At 40.3% G+C, this 20,692-nt stretch overlaps 1 protein-coding gene across 1 annotated transcript in view; it reads right to left on the bottom strand.

Annotated features, from left to right (window-relative positions):
* Window positions 1-2,236: 2,236 nt before the first annotated feature.
* ZFAT (zinc finger and AT hook domain containing) overlaps window positions 2,237-20,692 on the bottom strand; it is a gene marked incomplete at its 3' end in the record, with an annotated part of 39,773 nt that continues 21,317 nt past the window's right edge. The window contains exons 6-12 of the mRNA XM_010138395.1: window positions 20,484-20,690; window positions 19,429-19,661; window positions 15,345-15,432; window positions 11,712-11,861; window positions 9,631-9,804; window positions 4,927-5,015; window positions 2,237-2,375 (exon numbers count right to left, since the gene is read on the bottom strand). Coding sequence (XP_010136697.1) covers window positions 2,237-2,375; window positions 4,927-5,015; window positions 9,631-9,804; window positions 11,712-11,861; window positions 15,345-15,432; window positions 19,429-19,661; window positions 20,484-20,690 — 1,080 coding nt within the window. The remainder of the gene's footprint in view (window positions 2,376-4,926; window positions 5,016-9,630; window positions 9,805-11,711; window positions 11,862-15,344; window positions 15,433-19,428; window positions 19,662-20,483; window positions 20,691-20,692) is intronic.

Raw genomic sequence — 20,692 nt, 5'->3', positions numbered from 1 at the left:
GGGCCCGGCCAGCAGCCAGTTTTGGATCCAGGGAAGTGTACACCTGCCCAAGCCAGGAGCAGCCAGTTTCTGCAGAAGAATGTTATGGGAAACAGTGCCAAATGCCCTTCCTAAAGTCCAGGTAAACAACATCCACGGCTCCTCCCTCATCCACTAAACGGGTCACCTTGTCATAGAAGGAGATCAGGTTGGTCAAAGAAGACCTGCCCTTCATAAACCCACGCTGACTGGGTCTGATCACCTGACCATCCTGTACACGCCACATGATGGCACTCACGATGACCTGCTCCATGGGTTTCCCCAGCACTGAGGTCACAGGGACAGGCCCAGAGTTCCCTGGATCCTCCTTCCAGCCTTTGTTATAGATTGGTGTCACATCTGCCAACCTCCCTTCTACAGTATGACACGAAATCTGCAGGTGGCCTGTTTTATATTTTGAACCCGTGTGTAAGATCCATGTGATATATCACAGAAGAGTAAAAGCAGCTGGCAAAGGGGGTTGCCTGTGGAAAAATGCACCTATTAACATGGCTTTCTTCACGGCAGAGTCCTGATAAGAGCTGCTGACTTCATAGCTACTACATGGATTTAAAGCCGCTCTAAAACTCCACTCAGCAGGTGAACATGCGGGAAGCATGGGGTGGCACAGGGAATATAAGTGCTGTGTAAGGAAGGGAAGAGCAGGAAGGATGCAAAGTCAGAGATGGAAAGAACAGAATAGAATAGAGCATTTCAGCTGGAAGGACCTACTGTGATCATCTAGTCCCACTGCCTGACCACATCCAGGCTGACCACAAGTTAAAGCACGTTAAAGGCATTGTCCAAATGCTTCTTCAGCACTGATGGGCTTGGGGCATCGACCACCTCTCTAGGAAGCCTCTTCCAATGTTTGACCACCCTCTCGGTAAAGAAAAGCTTTCTAATGTTCAGTCTAAACCTCCCCTGCTTTGAACAATCAGGGATCAGCACCTCCCTCACCACTTCCCCTTCTCAGGAAGCTGTAGAGATCTCCCCTCCACCTGCTTTTCTCCAAACTAGTCAAATCCTTAGGCTGCTCCTCATAGGACATTCCTTCCAGCCCTTTCACTGACTTTGTTGTTCTCCTCTAGATGCGTTCAGCTACAAACAACTCAAAATGATCAGTTAAAAATATGCAGATCTGTGGTTGGACAAAACCAGTTTTAGGAACAACAAAACCCAGTATTTGACATATACGAAGGGCAGCATAGACAGTAAATTTGGATTTAATCTGGAGCTACAGACCAGTGAAAAAGAAAAGCATATGTGTGTGTAAGCAAACGTAACAATGGCCCCAAGTGGAAGGGGAGAGGAAGATGAAACTATCAAGATGATTGCCATACTCCTCCTAGAGAAGAACTCCAGATGCTGACAACTTACTGAAACCCCCATCCCAACACCAGCACCGGAGGCAAACCACCCACCTTAGGACTCAGCAAAACAGTGGAAGGGTGAACATAGCTCCAGGAAAAGGAATATAAATTAAGAAGTGTGTGTGTGTGTATTACCATTTTAACTGTGTTAGTAAATTACTGAGACTCAATAGAGTCTCAATACTGAGTCTCAGCAGAGACTCCTGTATACAAGTACTCAAACTATATTTTATCGTTCTTTTAAAATAATAATTAGATCTAGATTAATGGTGATTCTTGAATTAGACTGTTAAAATTTCCATTATGCTAATAAATTCTTGGCTTTACTGATGTAGATGTGCTTCTTTGCCTATAAACAAATATTGAGCATAACAATTTCTAACCTCTTTCACTTGTACTCTCTTTTCCCCCCATTTTTCTAGTGTGGGAACAATTCGCTGCCGTTTATTTTTCAGTCTCTTTCCTCACGTTTGCTCAACCTTACCTTGAGTTCAACCTTACAAAATTGTCATAGAAATTTATCAGAAGGATGACAGAAATTTATCATTCATTTCAACAGATCGTAATATTCTACTCGCAAATGGACACAAGTGAAAATGATAAACGAACGCCACAACGAATAGTACAGGCAAGGGCAATCAAAACTTGGGTTCATCCACCATTAGAAACCAAGAACAAAGGACGCTGAATGAAGGGTTAAAGGTGGCCACTTCAGAACTACTAAAAAGTAGTCACGATCACATAACACCCAATAAACTAAGGAACACGTATCACACAAAAGTTTACCTTTACACCAAGTTTACTTCAGTAAAAAAACTAACGAGTCTTACTTAGTGGAGATGTACCTTGTTGGATAAGGGCTTCTGCCGCAGGCTCCCCAGAACCTGCATTGACATACTCTTCATTAGGGTGCTTTCTGTTGTAATGCCGCTTCAGGGAACCAGATATGTTGCAGGAATAGTGGCAATGTGCGCAACGGAAAGGCTAGGAGCAAAAAGGAAAATTTCAGAACGTATTTCCTGACCTTTTCAGGATACAGGTCTAAGCCGTGATGTTTTGATCCCAAGAAACCATATTCATCTCTGGTTTAGGCATCTTGCAAGGAGACCTTCCAAAAACCAACGTACATGAAAGATGTAACAAAGTTACCTGAAATGTGGTACTTTTTATTATGTGCAAGGCACCAAGGTGTTCTCAACATTATGAAATTATTACCTCCTTCTCATAATTCAGTAAACCGTGTGTTCTCATAATCAATGATCACAGGTCTGACCACATGGAGACTTTCTACTACAGGGAAATGACTCAGCTGCTGTGAGCTTTGGGCTGAAAAGGGGGAATAACAGAGCTAAAATAACTTAAGGTGAAATATGATTGTACAGCCAACCTAATTTAACAGATAATCCTACCCTTGACCTCTTCCCTTTCCTTTCCTCCTCTCTTCAACATGCTCGCAACTGCTTTCCTTTCACTGGCACTTTTACTCATCTGACCACTCAGTGAGCTAAGTTTTGAGGAGTAAATTAATTAATTTTTATGAATGTATGTCTTCCTTCAACTGTCAGGGAGAGGCATTTCTAACAAAAAAAGTTTAGGAGACCAAGTGTTTGTGCCCAAAGTTAGCCTTTGAGAACAACCTTCTGCCTGAGATATGCCACAGTTACAGGAAGCTTGGCACAACATCAGGGTCCTGGAAAAGAATGCATACGTTGACCAAAGTCCTTAGTGAAAAGTCAAGAACCTCACAATGGGATGCAAAATGTTTCATGCACAGCAACAAGGCTCACCTAAAGCTGGTCAGCAGGAAATGGTTGGTACAGAAATGTTTATGAAGAAGCTGAATTTAAAGCAGGGAACTGTCTGCAGTCAGGATCCATTGACCAGAACTTGTTGCTTGTGCTCTTCCTCCAGGCTCCAAACAGTGTGAACATAAGGAAGAAAAGCAGTGCTCAAATTCCCTTAACCTCCCAGTTCAGAGAGCGCTGTAACATTGAGCTATTCAGTTCTTCAGACACGGGCACTCTCCTCTTCTATTGCTGAAACTGTCTCTTTTTTCAAGAAAATAACCCAGACAGACTGCTGTGTTCTTGTACCACTCCCTACACACCTGCATGTCCCGTATGTTATCTGCTACTAGGTAGCAAGATTGGAAGTTCACGGAGCATGGAAATCTGATGGATAAAATTATCATGAGACTGCATAACTACTAACATTCCTCTGAGTTCGATACTCGTGCAAACAAGAGGGAGTGCCAGAGGGAGGCAACACGTTACGAACAAGCGGTGTTGGAACTCCTCCTGACAAACGCTCCCGACTGACCTACGTCAGTGTTTTGCAGTCCTCTTGATAATACACTGAGTAGCCACGCTTACATGCAGGCTGACAGAGGACTGAAAAGAGATGCTGAGTCAACAGCTCTAAAGCTGATCCCAAGGTCAGAACCTGCTGTATTTCAAGAACCGCATTATAAGTACATTCATCCCATTAGCCATTAAAAAAGGGAAAAGATGTAGTTTCATTTACAAAAAATCCTTTTGTAAAGGTAAGTCCACAGCAAAACTACATACATAAGAAAGAAAAATTATTTCTTCAAAATTTATCATCTTGTTAGATGACTTGCTTCATTTTCTTACATGTCTTGTCTTCAAAAACTTAAACCATGAATCACAACACTCTCTTCCCTTCTGCTGTACCGAAGTATGAGCACTGGTGCTTATTAAGAACAGCTGAAGCATACTCTTTATAGAAACAAAATGATTTGTTCCATAATGAAAGATGTTGTTTATGAAAATAGTATGATGTTTTCAACAAGAAATACGCTCATTGCCGAGATAAAGTGTTACATTAAAATGCACATTTTCATACATACAAAATACCGTATTTTTTTGGAAAAGAAACTAGTATCATTTTTATTTCCTGAATATAACATTTCACAATTCATTACGTCAAGGCCTATCATGCTGAGAACCAATGTGAAATTTAGGAACATAACCATACTACAGTTTATTAAAATAAACCGTATCTCTAATTTAAACACTTCACAGAAACATTAACAATCTTCAAAAGTCTTTCCAAGACACATTTCAGATAAATGGAGTGATTTAAAACTAATTCTCTCCAATTTTCTTCAAGTGTATGAACTCATCTATAGTACATTAGACTGGCAAACTTTCAGGGAAAATGAAGGTGGGTAATGAACAGTGGTGTACGGGATTCGCTTTCCTTCTTCCCTAGGACATATTAAGGCACATATTAGACCGGTTCTCTCAAGGACTGACAGTCAAAAAAACGGTAATGTTTGTTTTATATTGCAAACATATTTTTGGCAAGTAAAGATACTAATTACAAATTATCCACAAACAAAAGAGCCCCATCTCAAAAGCTTGACTACAAAGTCAGAATTCCCTAAGTATTAAAATGGTAAGATGCCGTAATTGTCACCAAACAGGAAAATGTGCCAGTTCTAGAACTGCGTCTGAAGTCCCATGCCCTTCTGACTGACTTATCACTAAGCACGATTTATACATTTTCTTACCTTGAAAGAGACATGTTGTTCCATGTGACGTAGGAGCTGTGGTTTTTGGGCAGCTGTATAGTCACACACTGTACATTTAAACTGCTTTCCTGGGAATAGAAAATGGAATAATTTTTCTCTATTTCAGTTCCGAAAGCCTCCGATTATATTTTCTCATAAAGATGAGTTCCAAAATGCTAAGAATGAACAACGACAACACTAGAAGTGTGGTGCACGCTCTGCAAAATTTTGGTTGAACAGGGCGAAGAGTCAGGAAGAAAAAAGGCTCAAGTGTCATCTTTAAGTGATAAGCAATAGACTAGATGCTCCTGGGACAGTCACTTGGGAAAGAAGAAAAAGAATCATTAAAGTGCAGCCTAATTGGAAGAAGGAAATAAATTATTTACAACTGCAGGCACAGGTTTTTTGCTATTTGTAACCAGATTCGCAAATCCTTAAAACACCGATGTTCGGTCATGTTCAGATGTTCTCATCTTACTTCTGTCCCAAGCACTGAATTGTTAAGATTCCAGTATATTTAGATTTTCTTGGGTTCTCCACCGTAGGTTTTCTTGATTTATTTCTGGTAGGGTATGAACTATTATTTTTACCACAAAATTTGGCTACATGTTCAGCACTACTCTTCCAATAATGACTCAAACTATCAAAAAAGGGGTTTCTACACTGGCTTAACCCTGGATACAGGGAGAAGTAAAATACGCTATAGACAAAATCAGGATTAGAATGGCAAATAATCCAGAGGTTTTGTGTTTCAACGTTTCAGTTCTGCTTACACAATTTTAAATCAATGGACACAAGTTGCTCCATCAACATCCGATTTAATGATGCCTCCTTCCTTGTTCATCATAACATAATGTCCTTTCTGGTCTAAACCTCTGCAGCAGAGTGGACCAGAAAAGGGATGAAGACAACGGGTGCATATTTGCAAAAACGTCGCTCCTTCAGATATCAACCTAGAAATGAATCACTGAAAGACTTGAGACAGTCTCCGTCTCTCGCGTACTTGGCAGACTGGAAGTCTATGTTCTAAGCAGGTCTTCTACACATCATAATGCAATTAAACAGAGTCAATGCAATTTAGATATACATTGCTTTGTGACAAAAAAAAAAATTACTTCAGTTCAGAAGATTCATCCAAGGAAACATGTTACTGTAAGTTCCACAGACAGGATATTATACTTGAATTTCCTTTACAGAACTGTGGGCTTTCCAGTCAGGCATCAATAGTGAAGGTACTAACCCTACAACCCGAAATTGCAACAATAAAATTGAAGAACAGAACTGGAATTTCAACTAATGAAAGCTGACACTCAGAACATTCAGTCTAAACAAAGACGATATTTTTAACAGAGGGCGTGATCAATGGCTGCGACAATTTACTTAGAAATCGGATGGATGCCCTGTCACACAAAGCCTTTAAATCAAGCCTGCTTAGCCCTTCCTAAAGTGATATACTACAATCCAGCGGAAATGCGATGCAAAATTATTAGATTAAGTTATGCCCTGTACTCTGCAAAAGATCAGACTTCAAGATCATAAGAGTCTGCTTTTGACCCTGAAATCGTTAGCCTGAGTCCTTAAGGCAAGATAATCAGATTTTGTCATGACCTATTTCCAGGGTCCTCTAACAGGAATGAATTCTCTCTGACATTTTTGAGAATCATCTACTCCTGTTTGCAGCTTTACAGAGAGTGAAACCTCCAAACTTTTTACCATTCTGCAGGTTGCTCTTACCTTCCCTCCAAAGCATTCTCTCTCCCAAACCTCTGTTTTCCCTTACAATTTAAAATAACATAGTTTACCTCCTTTTATTCTCTGTGTTCCATATTTTGTCTTTAAGATTTGTCATGCTTCCCCCAGCCAAATTACGAGGTGTATTAATCACAGAAAGACTTATTTCCTGTATTAAATGCCCATGGCTTGCAAAATGTATTTGACTGGTGTGAAATAAGTACATGCTAAAAACCACTCCAAAAGCAGAAAAGCCAAAAGGAAGGATGGAGAAGTACAACACAGAATATTCCGTATTATCCTGAAGAGATCGGGTGTCTTTAAAGCCTCGATCTTGCTCCAGGAAGTTACAAGCATCTTAGGCTGAGGGTGAAAGTTTCCATAAAATCCAGCTAAGAAAAATCTTAAGACAATTTCCGATCTCTAAAATAATGAGAACCAGCTTTCTGGTTTATTTCGAATCATGAACAGCAATAAACCTGGATTACAGAAGTGTTTGCTACTGTGCCACTCTTGAGAAGTTTGTCTTCTGGAGAAGAATAAAGCAGATAGAAAACTACTTTATATTCCAGTGGTTAAAGTGACCTTGCAGAGCTGGTACTTGAACAAAACTGCCTGGATTCATAAGTCAGGAGGACAAGACTCATAAACAGCAAAACGTCTTTCAAATTCCTTTATTTGCGAACTAGCTGCAGAACACCAGATGTGCGCTAGGAAGAACTTCTGAAGCGCTGTCACTAATGAAGGGGACACTGGGAAAAAGAAGCTGTCAGCATTCAAGAGGCTGAAAGTCCCTGACAAATCATACGCTATATTCCCGGTGACAAATGTTATCTTATTTTTCAGAAGTGTTTGAAATGCATGAAGAGTTTACTGGGGTGGACTCGGTGGGGAAAATTGCTTAAGGCTCCATAAACTGTGAGATTCTGTTTCCCCTGGAGCCAATGGCAAGACACATTTTCCAAAGGTTTGGGGTATTTCCTGAAATATTTCTGGAAGTGTAAAGAGCCCAAGTCTTGGATTTATTTTTATCAGTCAAAAAGGGAGTTGCACCAAAAAGGAACAAGCAGCCACCTCAGTTACTGCAGATGATGACGGCAGTCTGAAGCCACGTGAAAAAGGCTCCTGGTTATAACACTGCTCCTACAGCCCGGGCTTCAGCCTGCCTTACCAATAAATGATAGAGACTGTAGTTCCCTGCATACAATTAAATATTTGAAACTTCCCCCCTTTAAACCAAATCCAAACAAGGCTAGCCCCTGCACAATGCTGCTGCATGCTTTATAGTACATACATACTATAGATACTCTGTTCCAGAAATAGAACTAACTCACAAGTAAAAACAAATTCAAATTTCATTGCTGAGTTGCACTATTTGGACACGACAGATGGAGAAAACAAAACGGAAAGGTTTTGAATGAAACCCCATGCTGTTTTTACAGCGCCATAGAAAAAGACCTTTATAGACAGATCACGCCCCAAATTTCTTTTAAATGCGAATAAAACCTGCCTCCTCCTCCTCCCAGCCAGGAATCAGCCAAGGATTGCATTGATAAGTGAAATCTTGATTCTTGCATATGAAGTTTAAATGTTTGTTCAACACCTGCTTGTTAATGACCAAGTTATCTCAAAATACTGGAAAGTACTTTTTGAACAGCGTGTGATTCACTAACTGATGCTAATGCTACAGTAACTATGAGTCCTATAGTATGTATCGTGTCAATGTAAAAGGGATCATCTCTTCCCCTTACACATACAGATATAAGCATACAAAAACACACGTATCTCTGACACAAAAACTTCACATATATTCTAAAGATGTAACAGAGCACTGTGCGCTTCCTGTGAAAGGTCGGTGCTAACGAATATGTGCCGTTTTTTAACAAAGAATTTAATAGAAATGGTCAATAAAGAGTGGAATGAGGTTTCACAAGTCTACATGAGTGACAAAGATCGAGCTAAGTCATAAGGAAAGTCTGTACAGCTTTCCCTGCTAAATCATTTATTTTGATTTGATAGTCACAGAGTGTTGTTGGGTCCCAAATTTTATAGAAAAGATGGAACTGGGGTTGTTTAGCCTGGAGAAGAGGGGGCTGAGGGGAGACCTTATCACTCTCTACAGCTACCTGACAGGGAGGCTGTAGAGAGGTGGGGGTTGGTCTCTTCTCCCATGTGACAAGTGACAGGATGAGAGGATGTGGCCTCAAGTTGCACCAGGGGAGATCTGGGTTAGATATCAGGAAGAACTTCTTTCCCGAGAGGGTTGTGCAGCACTGGCACAGGCTGCCCAGGAGGTGGTGGAGTCCCCATCCCTGGAGGGGTTTCACAGCCGTGTGGGTGTGGTGCTGAGGGACATGGTGTAGGGACCCTGGCAGTGCAGGGGGACGGCTGGACTCGATGATCTCAAAGGTCTCTTCCAGCCAGAGGATTCTGTGATTCTGTATTTTTCTGGATTTACATCTCGCTGTTTTCTGTTATCATCACAGAAATATTAAAATGACTGAGCAAATGCATGTGCTGCAGGTGTGCCTGTAGAGAATCCGTGCTCGGCTTTCCGAGCACTGGTGACTACAGCTGAGAACAAAGACCTGCAGCAGCCCCACCTCTGTTGGGCTATTGGATTCAACAACTCCTACCAATATTCTCACAGAAAAAAATAGCAGGAGACAACCTCGGAACTATTTGTATTTTCAGATTTCTATTGAGATCAACAACTCTAACAATATAAAGAGATATAAACTCAACACAAAATTTCAGGAAAATCCAGTAGTTCAGAGAGAGCTGCCTGTGTTTGGCAGAAATCAGTTCTGCAGCTTTTTGAATTCTCTTACAAACATTTTTTGTCCTGTGAACAAGCAAGATTTGTAAGCAGCACTTAGCATTCCACTGAAAAACGCCTGCTACTAAGGTCCTATATTACAACCAGTATTCACTGCCCTAAAATAAACTTGCACTTAAGAAACATGCACTTACCATCAGCAGTATGAAGGAGTTTATGGCTCTTCAGAGTGCCTTTTGATTTGAACTTTTTCCCACACATATCACAGAGGTGCGTTTTCTCAGTGCTGTGACGATTCATATGGGCTTTCAAATTACTCTTGCTGCGAGTGGCATACTCACAGAGAGAGCATTTGAAGGGTTTGACACCTAAAAATTAAAAAAAAAATCAGTATGAAACAAATGAGCTGTGCCTTTTGTTGAGAAGCTAGACTTTTGCTCGAAAGAAAATTCAATTGTGTGAGCAACATGTTCAAGTTTTGGTTAGAAATTTCACCTATAGCTTTTGTGTGAATGAAAGCATCATTTATTAAGAGAAAGGAGGGGTTCTCTTAGAATTAAACACTTCCCTATTGAAACCAGGTACTGAGTTTAAGCAAGCAAATACTAATTTTTCGGTCTTGGTGCAGCCATCCTTCATTTTAAAGTAGAATCCAGACTGCCTAAGTTGGTACCTCGCTGGTGTACATGCCACAGCTCCTAAAAGTCTTCAGGTGACTGTAACTCTCTATCTGCTACAATAAAGAAGGAAGAAACCTCTTTTAAGAAGGACTGGCTCATCAGGTAATTAATATGTAAGAGAAGTTAAATGTGCAAAGCTGGGTTTTATTGTTAATTAATATCTGATTTGTTAATGGCTCACACAGTGGCACCTCTTTTCCCCCCTCCATAAGATGCAAACATTCATAATTTCACTTCTCGCAGTCCACAGCATGTATTAGAGAGACACACAGTGTGTCACCTAGCAGAAGGTCTACAAGAACAAAGCAAATCCTTCAAAGAAAAGTTGAATAAATCTGCACTGGCAGAGTAGTTTAACAGTTTCATGAGGCTCTGGCAGTTTTAGATTGATATTCATGACCTTAAAACCAGATTTACAAGCATGAAGAATTATAGCCTACTTTGATGGCACGTTTTGATTTGGGAATAAATTTCTATTCAGTTCTTCTTCCTTCAAGTTAGATGAGAAGGGTTCCAAGCTTTCTCGGCAGAATAAACAAACTGTTTCTATGGAATACATACATACTGGAATGCATACATACATGCCATACATATGGAATACATACAGAACTGCTCTAAGCCTACAACTGCGCTGAACCTGATCTCCCTAATGGAGCAGAGGCTTCTGGAGAGGACCACCACCACAGTGCACAGGCAGGTGAGCTCAAAGTCAAAGCAGTCACACAACCACACAGCACTGCTACGAACGTCTGCACCATCTGCACGAGAACACACACTTTGGGACCCAAGTATCAGTTCGAGAGCACCAAATCCCATTAACCCCTTCATGTAAAGGGATGGCTGAAGAATCCAAACTAACACTCAAACATCACAGACAATCTGTTCCACAGATTATCGACTGCCTAAAAAGCTTACAAATGGTCTTCGACCTGTTATAGAAGTAGGCAGACTGGGTAGACACAGGATTTTACAGGACAGAGATTTCAAGTTCAAGGGATTCTTAACCTGTGTGTTACCATATTACTGGAATTTCTCCCTAAAAATGTCATAGATATCTGATCTATGTCAGCATTATCTTACAGGTTTTTCATCATTGTTTACGTCTGTGCCAGCTGGCTGCCACATTCAGCGTGACTTAATTAAAATACCAAATACCCACAGAATTTATACGTACACATCAAAGCAAGTGCATTTCAATTGTTTTAGTTACACATTTCCAGACCAAGTGGTTTTGGACAGCAGTTACTCATGAGAGGATACAGAAAACTACTCAAAAGGCTGAGCATGTATTTAATTCATTTCTCCTTACACACACATATTATAGAATACTTTACTGAGGTTTCTGAATGAGTTTTGGGAAAAAACTGAATCAGAAGAGTACTAATTTTATAAAACATTTTAAGCTGTCTATTCGCGTTATGAGCATGAAGTTCTATAGGTGATTGAAAATCTATTAAACTGATTATTTAACCTCTACTGTAGATTAAAGATTTTGATTCAAGTACAGCAATAAATTCAAACACTTTTATGTCAGCAAAGCTCGTGTGGAATATGAGACTGATTACATGCCCAAAAGCTTAAAACCAGAATTTTACCTTCATGAGCCCAAATATGACGTTGAAGGTCTGATCCATTCTTCATAAAATAAAAATCACAGTAGGGACATTTCACAGCTCGTTTTCCAATAAGTCCTTTCAGCTGAACTCTTCTGCCAAGAATTTCAGAAATTGTAGCCATTGAAACCTCTGAGAGAAATAATAAAAGGTAATAAAAACCAGGACACGAGGGAATTTGTTCTGTAAGTAATATTGAAGAGCTAGATCCTGATTCACTCCAACTTTTTAAGAGCTCTACTCCCTCTTACTGCCACTCAGATAAGATCTGAGCAAAGAATCAGTTTTTTAGGGCTTCCAGGATGTTTTGTCCTTTCTCTCCTGATCTATGTATTCAGTATCCCCACTGCCTAGTTAAAAAAAATATATATTTAAAATATTAAAAAATCCTGGGTGTGCCACTCTCTCAGAAACAATTTTCCAACTATGAACTTCCCAATAAGCTGATTTGGCACCTTTTTCTTCCATATTCTCAACAGACTTTATTCAAGATTTCACCCAGATTTCCAGATGTCAAGGATCAAAGACAATTCACTTCAGCCACAGCTATAATGATCACAATGCCTGATAATAAGAAACATCAAAGGAAAAAAAGACACTCTCAGAATAAATGCAATTGGAGGGGACCTCTAAGGCCACTGGCTCCAATTAGGGCCAGCTTTGGAATTCCATCTTCAAAGTTACATCAAGTTGTTCGGGGTCATATCCACTCTTGTTCTGAACGTATGCATGGATGAAGATCTCTACAGCCTCTCCGGGCCCCTTTCAGTGTTTGTCCACCTTTACTGTCAAATTATTTTTCTACTTTCTGATCAGAAAGTCCTTGCTTCAACTCATGTCCTTTCACTGCACAGTTCCAAGAAGATACTGTCTCTGTCTTTTTTTTTTTTTTAATCTCCTATTAGACTTAGACTTTTACAAAATATGAACTGTCCCACCTAGTCTCCTGATGATCGGTCCCAGAGCGGAATCAAAAATCCTGCCTCAACTCGTATGCACAAGGAAAACGATCTCAAAAGGGAAATATAAAAGCCCACGAACTGAGCAGAGATATGTTCTAAAGGACGTGAAAAACAACAATACAGACACACGTCTGAACCCCCATCTGCTTTCCACGGTTAGATCCTTTGTTCACGACTGCAGGCTAGTACGTCTGCCCAGTGGACATCTACGAAAGCTGATGCTGCTCGTGGCTCAGGACTAGCAATAAGAGTCATCTTAAATCAGACAGTGGATGAGAAGGCAGATAATTCTGAGAGCTGGGACCAGAACCCAAGACGACTCCTTCACTCCTGAGCACCCAAATCATTTGGTGGTAAAGCCAAGCTCTCTTATCCCATTGGTTTGAAATATTGCTCTACCAAAGTCCACAGAGATTTTTGTCCCATTGCCTTCATGAGACCAGAATTCAGCTCCGATCCTCTGCAAACTGAGCAGAGCACGGACTACTGCTTTACTCACCGCTTGATGAAATAGAAGAGATAACAGAGGGGTCATGCTAAATATTATTAAGAATGGAGAAGGGAGCTCCAGAAATAGCATTTTAATGATAAATATATAAGGATTTAATTTTAATTTTTTTATACGTTGTTTTAAAATTCAATTCTTTTTAACAGTATCCATTTTTCCTTTCATCTTTTTTCCATTCCTTTCCTTTTTTCCTTTCATTTTTTTGCATTTCCATTTTTAAACACAATTGCACTCATTCCTTTGCAGTGCTTGACAGTTTATCCCGTCAGACCTTTCACATTTATTTGGCTTGAAATTAAGTATGTTGTACGAATAAAGGATTTCCTCCTGATTACAAGGACAGCAGACACAGGAAAAAGGTTTGTGCATTAATTCTCCTCCATCTATTAAAACAGCATTGTTGCATAACTACTGCATAGGCATATCTTAGATGTGGTACTTCTTTAGTACCATGGAGATATACCTAATAAATCAGGTATTTTGCTTTCAAGTTCTATTTGCCTTGCCTGTGATATAAAAATTAAAAATGAGGACACAAAATAATAGATTTTGTCTTTTCACCTCTATTATAACCCAGAGTTTAAAAGAACTTACTTTCCTGGGTCAAAAAATTTACACTGCACTTAGAAGGATTCAGATACCAAATGAATTGTTCATACGTATTTAAATGAGTTTAGCGTGTCAGGGCTCCAGAGCTAACTGGTATTTCTGGACCCAATCACAGCGTACACTGATAACTCACCAGTCAATGGACCGGTGCAGACCAATGGCAACTGTAAGGGCGCATCATATAATGTGCCGACAGTTCACAGAGCACGTTATTTTGGGAGGCCTCCTCTACTCCCTGGCTGAGACAGCCCAAAGGCTTTCTAGGCACGGCTCTTGAGATTCCAGCTCTGTGCTTAGTGGGTGATGTACCTCCTGACCACAGCACAGAAGCCTTCCACAGCTCCGTTTGCTGCATCAGGCAGGTCCCCTGATGTATAACGAGTCCTTCAACCACACTGTTGTAGAGCACTCTGCAAATAGAGAGCTAAAGTGGGAGTTAGTCTGAAATAAAAGTGAAGGGAACTGTTCAAAACACGGGTCTAGCACTATCTAGTGGCAGTAGGAAGGTAAGAAACTACTGCTGTACCTATTATTTGTATCTCTGACACAGACAAGAAAAAGTTACATCACTTGAACCGGCGTTTTTGTTCCCCAAACTCAGTTTGAACATGGCCCGTATCTTCTTTCCTAATACTGAGTTATGCCAGGTGATAAGGAACACTGTAGATAAGCTGGCCGATGCAGTCACCTCTCCGTCCACAGAGCACTGGCCCTTTCAACCCAACACAAGAAGGATACTGAGGAGGAAAGTGTGGACACAGCAGTGCAGCTCTGCCGCGTTCCCATCAGACAGGTTTAGATCAGTCCCTGCACCAGTCACTGGAGCACTGCGACATGAATCCCCAAGAGCGGAGAAGGGATTGTGTACTCAGGCACGCCACACCGACTCACCGCAGTCACTTCAGGTTGTGCTTGCCCCGATAAAGCAGGGTACCAGAATGTGAGGCATAAACAAGGTATGAACGGACTGCAGGGGTTAGCGTGGACCCAGACAAGCCTGTCAGCTCCAGCTTAACACTAACCAGCAACCAGCTCAGCTGGTTCTAGCAGGAGCCCTGCTGCAGACCTCAGCGGGCTCTGGGGGTAAGCCCAGCCACCTAACTGAGCGGAGAGTCAGCTCGGGGACCTCTGCGTTCACACCATTATCTACAGCTCCTGTCAGTTTGTGCGCGGCCAATGGGAACTGTATGTCTCATGGGCTGTCACAGGATGTCTAGACACCTAAGTCCAAACTCCCCAAAGCTTCATTTGAATTCACCTCAGTCCTCTTTTGGGAATGAGGAATTCTTTGCCAGATGAAGACAGATTTCTTAGCACAATTACCTGATGTACTCCATAACACACAAGCTAGAACAGTAATTTTTTTTCTCTCTAAATTCTAACTCCTGCAAACCCAATACAATTCCTCCTCTAAACCAGTTAAATTAGACATTTGCCATCCTCTTCCTTTGCCATGTAATCACATGACACCGCGTGCTCCAAACCATTATCCACTTATTGCAATGGACTGAGGAATTTTCCTTGATTTCTTCTTACCAGGGTGATTTGTCTTGATGTGAGATTTTATAAGCCGATCTTCAGAAAATGACTTCTCACAGACAGGACAGGAATAACTCTTTTTATCCTTAAGCGAGAAAGAAAGAGAGAGATTGCATTATCAGACCACTGGTGTAATCACTATAGTCATTATTCAGTAGAACATGGTTCTCAACAAAGTTATAACTGAAGGCTCCGTTTTAAATGGAAAAATGAAGATATTTATAGTCAAATAAGTGAAGCAGAAATATTAAAGTATTCCCAGCACATCATTAATCCTCACGAATGAAGGGCTCCGAGCTATAGCACATGAGAATATGCACAATAAATGTAAGCATTATCTTCTGAACTGACTTTTTAGAGAATCAAGAGTCGAAAGATCAAGTCACATAACAGAAAAGAAACGTATTTGATAGAAGCAGTAACATTCAGAGGGTTTTCAGTTTTTTCACAAGTCCACCCTTCTGAAACTGAAGGAGCAGATCTCATTTTTCTGAAGACATCTACCAGGGTGTGCAGTTACAATACTACTCAGCAGCCTGAAATTGAGTTAAGGAGGGCAGATGCCGTTCCTTATTCAGTGCCTGCATTTCTAACTACTTTATAAATACTCAGCATTTTATGTGTTGCCAATAAAGTATTGTTCACCTGTTTTGATGCAAAAATGTACAGACTACTCCAGCTTTTACCAGTGTCACTGATGTTATAAAAGATTTGACACCATCACACAAGTTGAAGTGGAGAGTTTGGATGCAATTTCAGTGTAACTGCAATTTTGATGGTTTACTCCACATAGCAGTGTAGGACTTTTCTTCATTAATTGGTAAATAACCCGATTTAAAATAATCTTTACCACTTATTAAATAAATTGAAAAGTTTGTTCTTTCCAGAAACACCTGCTGAAACAACAGACTGGATGCTCAATGAAATGAGTGGGTCATCTAGACACCTCTGCACTGACCAGATTAATGCACGAATAGATTAACGAAACAACAGAGGCAGTGAAGTCTAGTTAGTCCTAACAACTAGGTAGATAACCAGATGACATATTGCCTGGAGGGAGGTGTGTACCTACCAAACTGCCTCAAGATTACCGACTGCAAAAGGCGAGCTGAAGCTAGTTATTTCAGGAGAACAGAAATCTTCTCAAAGACCACAGAAGGAAGATTACTCTATCAAAAAGAGACAGAGCCTTGTGTAATGAAAAGAGGAATTTGGAGGTAACTGCAGAATAAGAGCCCTGGGCTCTACCACCTTCTGACCTAAGACCAAACAGTACCTCTGCAATAGTGAGGAAAAATATACAAGGAGGTTATTATTGTCTATACGTTGCAGGTATACATCTATAAATGGACATATCTCCTAACAGTAAAGCAAAAATTGACGGGTTTTCATGGCAAGCAGATTTTGGAATATGATGTAGGTATTTGCATGCAGTATCGTGTACCTCTGAGAAAGAAAGCCTTATGCTGAAGTACCTCGTGGGCTGAAATTGCAACAAAACATGTATGATCATGTATTATATGATCTGTAAGTAATTCTGCCACTAATTTCAAAACAAATGGTGTGAACTACTAACTGCTTTGTTACCAATTTCGTTAATAGCATAAAATTTAGACCCCAGCCACACTAAAAAGTTTTTAGGTCCAAATTAGTCAAATATGTTATAAAACTCAACAATCCATTCCCCTTCTTTTAGTACTAGTGACTCAATTTTACGAGCAGGAAATAAAACAAAGCTCTACTAAATACTGGTACTCTGAGGGCGTTTCCAGAAAAGTTTCCACCACTCCAGTAACAAAACATCTGATTATATAATTTCATAGAGGAATAGAGAGCCAAAGCCTGCTCCTGCTTTGACTCAGATCAACAAAAATTTCATTTCCCAACTGCAGGAACAGAACTCGGCCCCTGAGTTACACTTCCAAGGACTGAAGACATCCAGAAATCTTCACCGCAGTTGTTATGGTGTTCCAATCAAAATTTTCACAGGAGATTCCAGAATTAAGCTGATGTCCTATTAAAATGCAGTTTACCTAAGGATCTGACGTACCCAGGAGGCAGTGACACACACACGTGAAGGAGGCCACAGAAAAATCTGTGAATAGCTAGACAGTGACTCTGCTCCAGGGGCAGAGGTATCACAGCCAGACCAGCAATAGTCTGAAGATGAGCACTCCTCAGAAAGGGGAAATAAGCCATCAGACCTCAAGAATCTCACTTCTCACCGAAAGCTCTAACTACACTATTATATATAAAAAAATATGCTGACTATATAAAAAGTCAGCAGCATAAAGAAATTTGTAAGCATCCTTCCAAAGACAAGAACCATTTATATCCCAAAATGTATGTGAAGGCAGATATAGGCACCTAAGAGTAAGTGGTGGTTCTGGATCTGGATTCCAGTTTTATAGAGATGCTTATTTTGCTGTATCACTTACATAGAGATTTAAAGTAATATTAGAGACTCAGCTCTCCATGACATTTACCTGGTCAGCATACCGAGTTCCGTAAGACCCACTGAAGGCTGTAAACAAACTCTGGCACCTACATCGACATTGTTTAACTCCACAACTGGTCCCTAATGCTCATTCATAACTGTAAATGTAAAAAACTCTAAAGTCATTATAAACCGCTCATCTATTTCCTAGGTATTACGACATTGAAGTGCTTCACATGTGTCACAGTTTGAACTTCTCAAGAACTCCACACATGCCAAGAATTCTCAAAAGTCACTACACAAGCCTTAGACGTAAAAGCCAGGTACTGAAAATCAGAGAACATACGAAAAAATTTGGATCTGAATCAAGCTAAGCCTCAATTCCAGGACTTCAAAGTTAAAAATCTTCCCTGTAACAACAATGTGTAGTAATACAAAGGTAAGAGGCAGCACGTACACATTTCCCATCATCAGCCCTCAGGGAATGAACAACCCCAAATTCAGTGCAAGACTGGCTGGCTGGCACTTGCCAAACACCCTTTTCTGGAGGTCAGTGTGGAATGGGGAGGAACTCACCCGTGTTCATACACTGTGTGTATGCACATTGTAACCTCTCTGGGTGGGCAGACACAAGTCTAGAATGCCCCAGATCAACTACGGCTTGCAAGCAGACAGGTTCCTGACACATCGTAGGAAAAGTCCATGGCACGCAGAATCTGGCCATTCATGCAAAAATAGAACAACAACAAGAAGCAGCTAGGCAACACCACTGTAAAGAAAATAATTGTTTTTTCTTAACCTTCCAAGAAAAGCATACAAATAATTTCACTTCTAAAAAACCACCTTAATCAACATCGAAGAATAAAAACCTCATTCCTTAGTTTTAAAATCTTTCTTATTTTGAATACCATAATATATTTTTAAAAACATACTTTTGAAACAAATGCAAGCAGGGTTGACGTGGAAATAATTTTTTCTCAGAAGATTATTTGTGTGATAATGTTGGTCCAGAGCAAGATCCTAAAGCAGTGTCTTGCACAGTCTCAAAGAAAACATCTAACAGGACATGCTGAAGGAGTAGACCAGACCTGTTTTTAACCCTGTGGCATTCAGAGCTGGCAGGCTTATTGAATAAGATAGGAGCCTTTAAAACTTGCATCTCTTCGTCTTGTATCCACAACAGAAAATGACAGATGTTCAAAGAGATTGGCTGCAACTAGTTGGAGCTTTTGGGAAAAGAAAATTCAACAACTTGAACTTCTTCTGTCCATAGCAATTAAAAGAGGAACGTATTTTCATTTTACCACAGTCATCCATTTACAAAGGAAGGGAATTTGAGTCCATGGAATGAAGTAAAGTAACAATAGTACCAGACTTCATCTTACTCTCTCAAATCACAAAGAATTTGTGAATACTGTGAAAACCAATGGGAAAAAAAATGAATGTAGACATACTCTGTTGGAAACTACTACAAAAGGGAAAAAACATCTCATTGCTGTAACTCATTTATTCCCTGCACAGAAGCACACAGAGAGCGCTCAGGTAAGGGCTCTTATCTGTGCCTTCAAATATTGCAGCACGATTCCAAACACTGTGATGACGACACGGAATTTAGACAAACACACCCTTCTGCTTAGTACTCACCAGTTCCGTGTGGACTTTAAGATGTGCCTGGAGCTTGTATTTATCTGGAGTAGAGTAGTCACAATGTTCTGTGGGACATTTCAGCAAAATATTACTGTGCTTCTGAATGACGTGACGCTTAAGGCAGTTCTTGGTGATGGAAGAATAATTGCACTGGGAGCAGTAATACAGATGTTCTCGAGTATGTGTACGAACATGCATGTCATAATGCACTTGGTACCAGAACAACTTGCCTGAAAATTCAATTAGACACAAAGAAAGTAATTTCTAAACGATTGCTGGTGACATTTTCAATACTTACCTGATTTTCTTTCAGGGCAAAACACAGTGTTTGAATCCTGTCCCCTTTGTCTTTAATGAAAACTTGTCCTAAAGACCCTTTGCTACTGAAAATATGTTAACAAGACCCTCTTTTGACTAAAAAGATCATGTGATGTCCTGAAACAGCCTAATAAGAGCAACCTTAATACATATCAATGATCTTTTTCTAATGAGAAAGTCCTAGATCTGTTTTCCTATATATAATGAAAATTTGAATCTCAAAAAAAAAAAATAAAAAACCTGGTTCAAAATGAGTCATGAAAATATGCCAGTAAATACTTATCTATCGTACAGAATGTGTATTATCATACATTCTCTCAGAGGATATTTAAAAGACCCTGAATTTTATACTAAGCTGGTATTGAAGCTTAAGCATTAAAGTACGAGCTGACTAATTCTGATCACTGAAAAAAATGTGCTATGCCTGGCCCCAATGGAAGTTATAAGGTGGGGAGAGGCATGTGCACGGACAGAAATAATCTAATCCTATCAGATTTCACATCAACAGAAAACTAAGCCTAGCAAAGCATTGCTTTGCTATATTCTGCTAGTGCGTTTTTGAGATTTGAGTCATCTCACTGACTGGACCCCAGAATCCATACCGAACTAGGAATTCATACTGCTACAAGATAACACAAATAGATTAAACACTGTCAACCAGAGGAGCAGGAAAAGATGTCACACTACGCAACAACTAAAAAAACCACCACAAAGACAATTCTACTGCTCCTTACCACAATATTCACATTCTAGGTCTCCGTACACCTTCCTTATCCTCTCACAGAGCTCTGTGTTCATTTGTCTCTTCTGCAAGCTATCCAAGATCTGCATAAAGGCAACAGCCCCGCTCCCGCTGTCCGATGCCGCTGAGTTGGAAGAGGCTGTCTGCGGACTGACGGCTGCATCAGCTTCTGGTGCTGGCCAAGGGTTTGCGGTTCCTGCT

The sequence above is a fragment of the Buceros rhinoceros genome, unplaced genomic scaffold (genome assembly GCF_000710305.1).
Source record: "Buceros rhinoceros silvestris isolate BGI_N320 unplaced genomic scaffold, ASM71030v1 scaffold8196, whole genome shotgun sequence".
NCBI lineage: Eukaryota > Metazoa > Chordata > Aves > Bucerotiformes > Bucerotidae > Buceros > Buceros rhinoceros.
The sequence above is the reverse complement of the archived record's forward strand: the minus strand, read 5'-3'. Positions and strand labels throughout refer to the sequence as shown.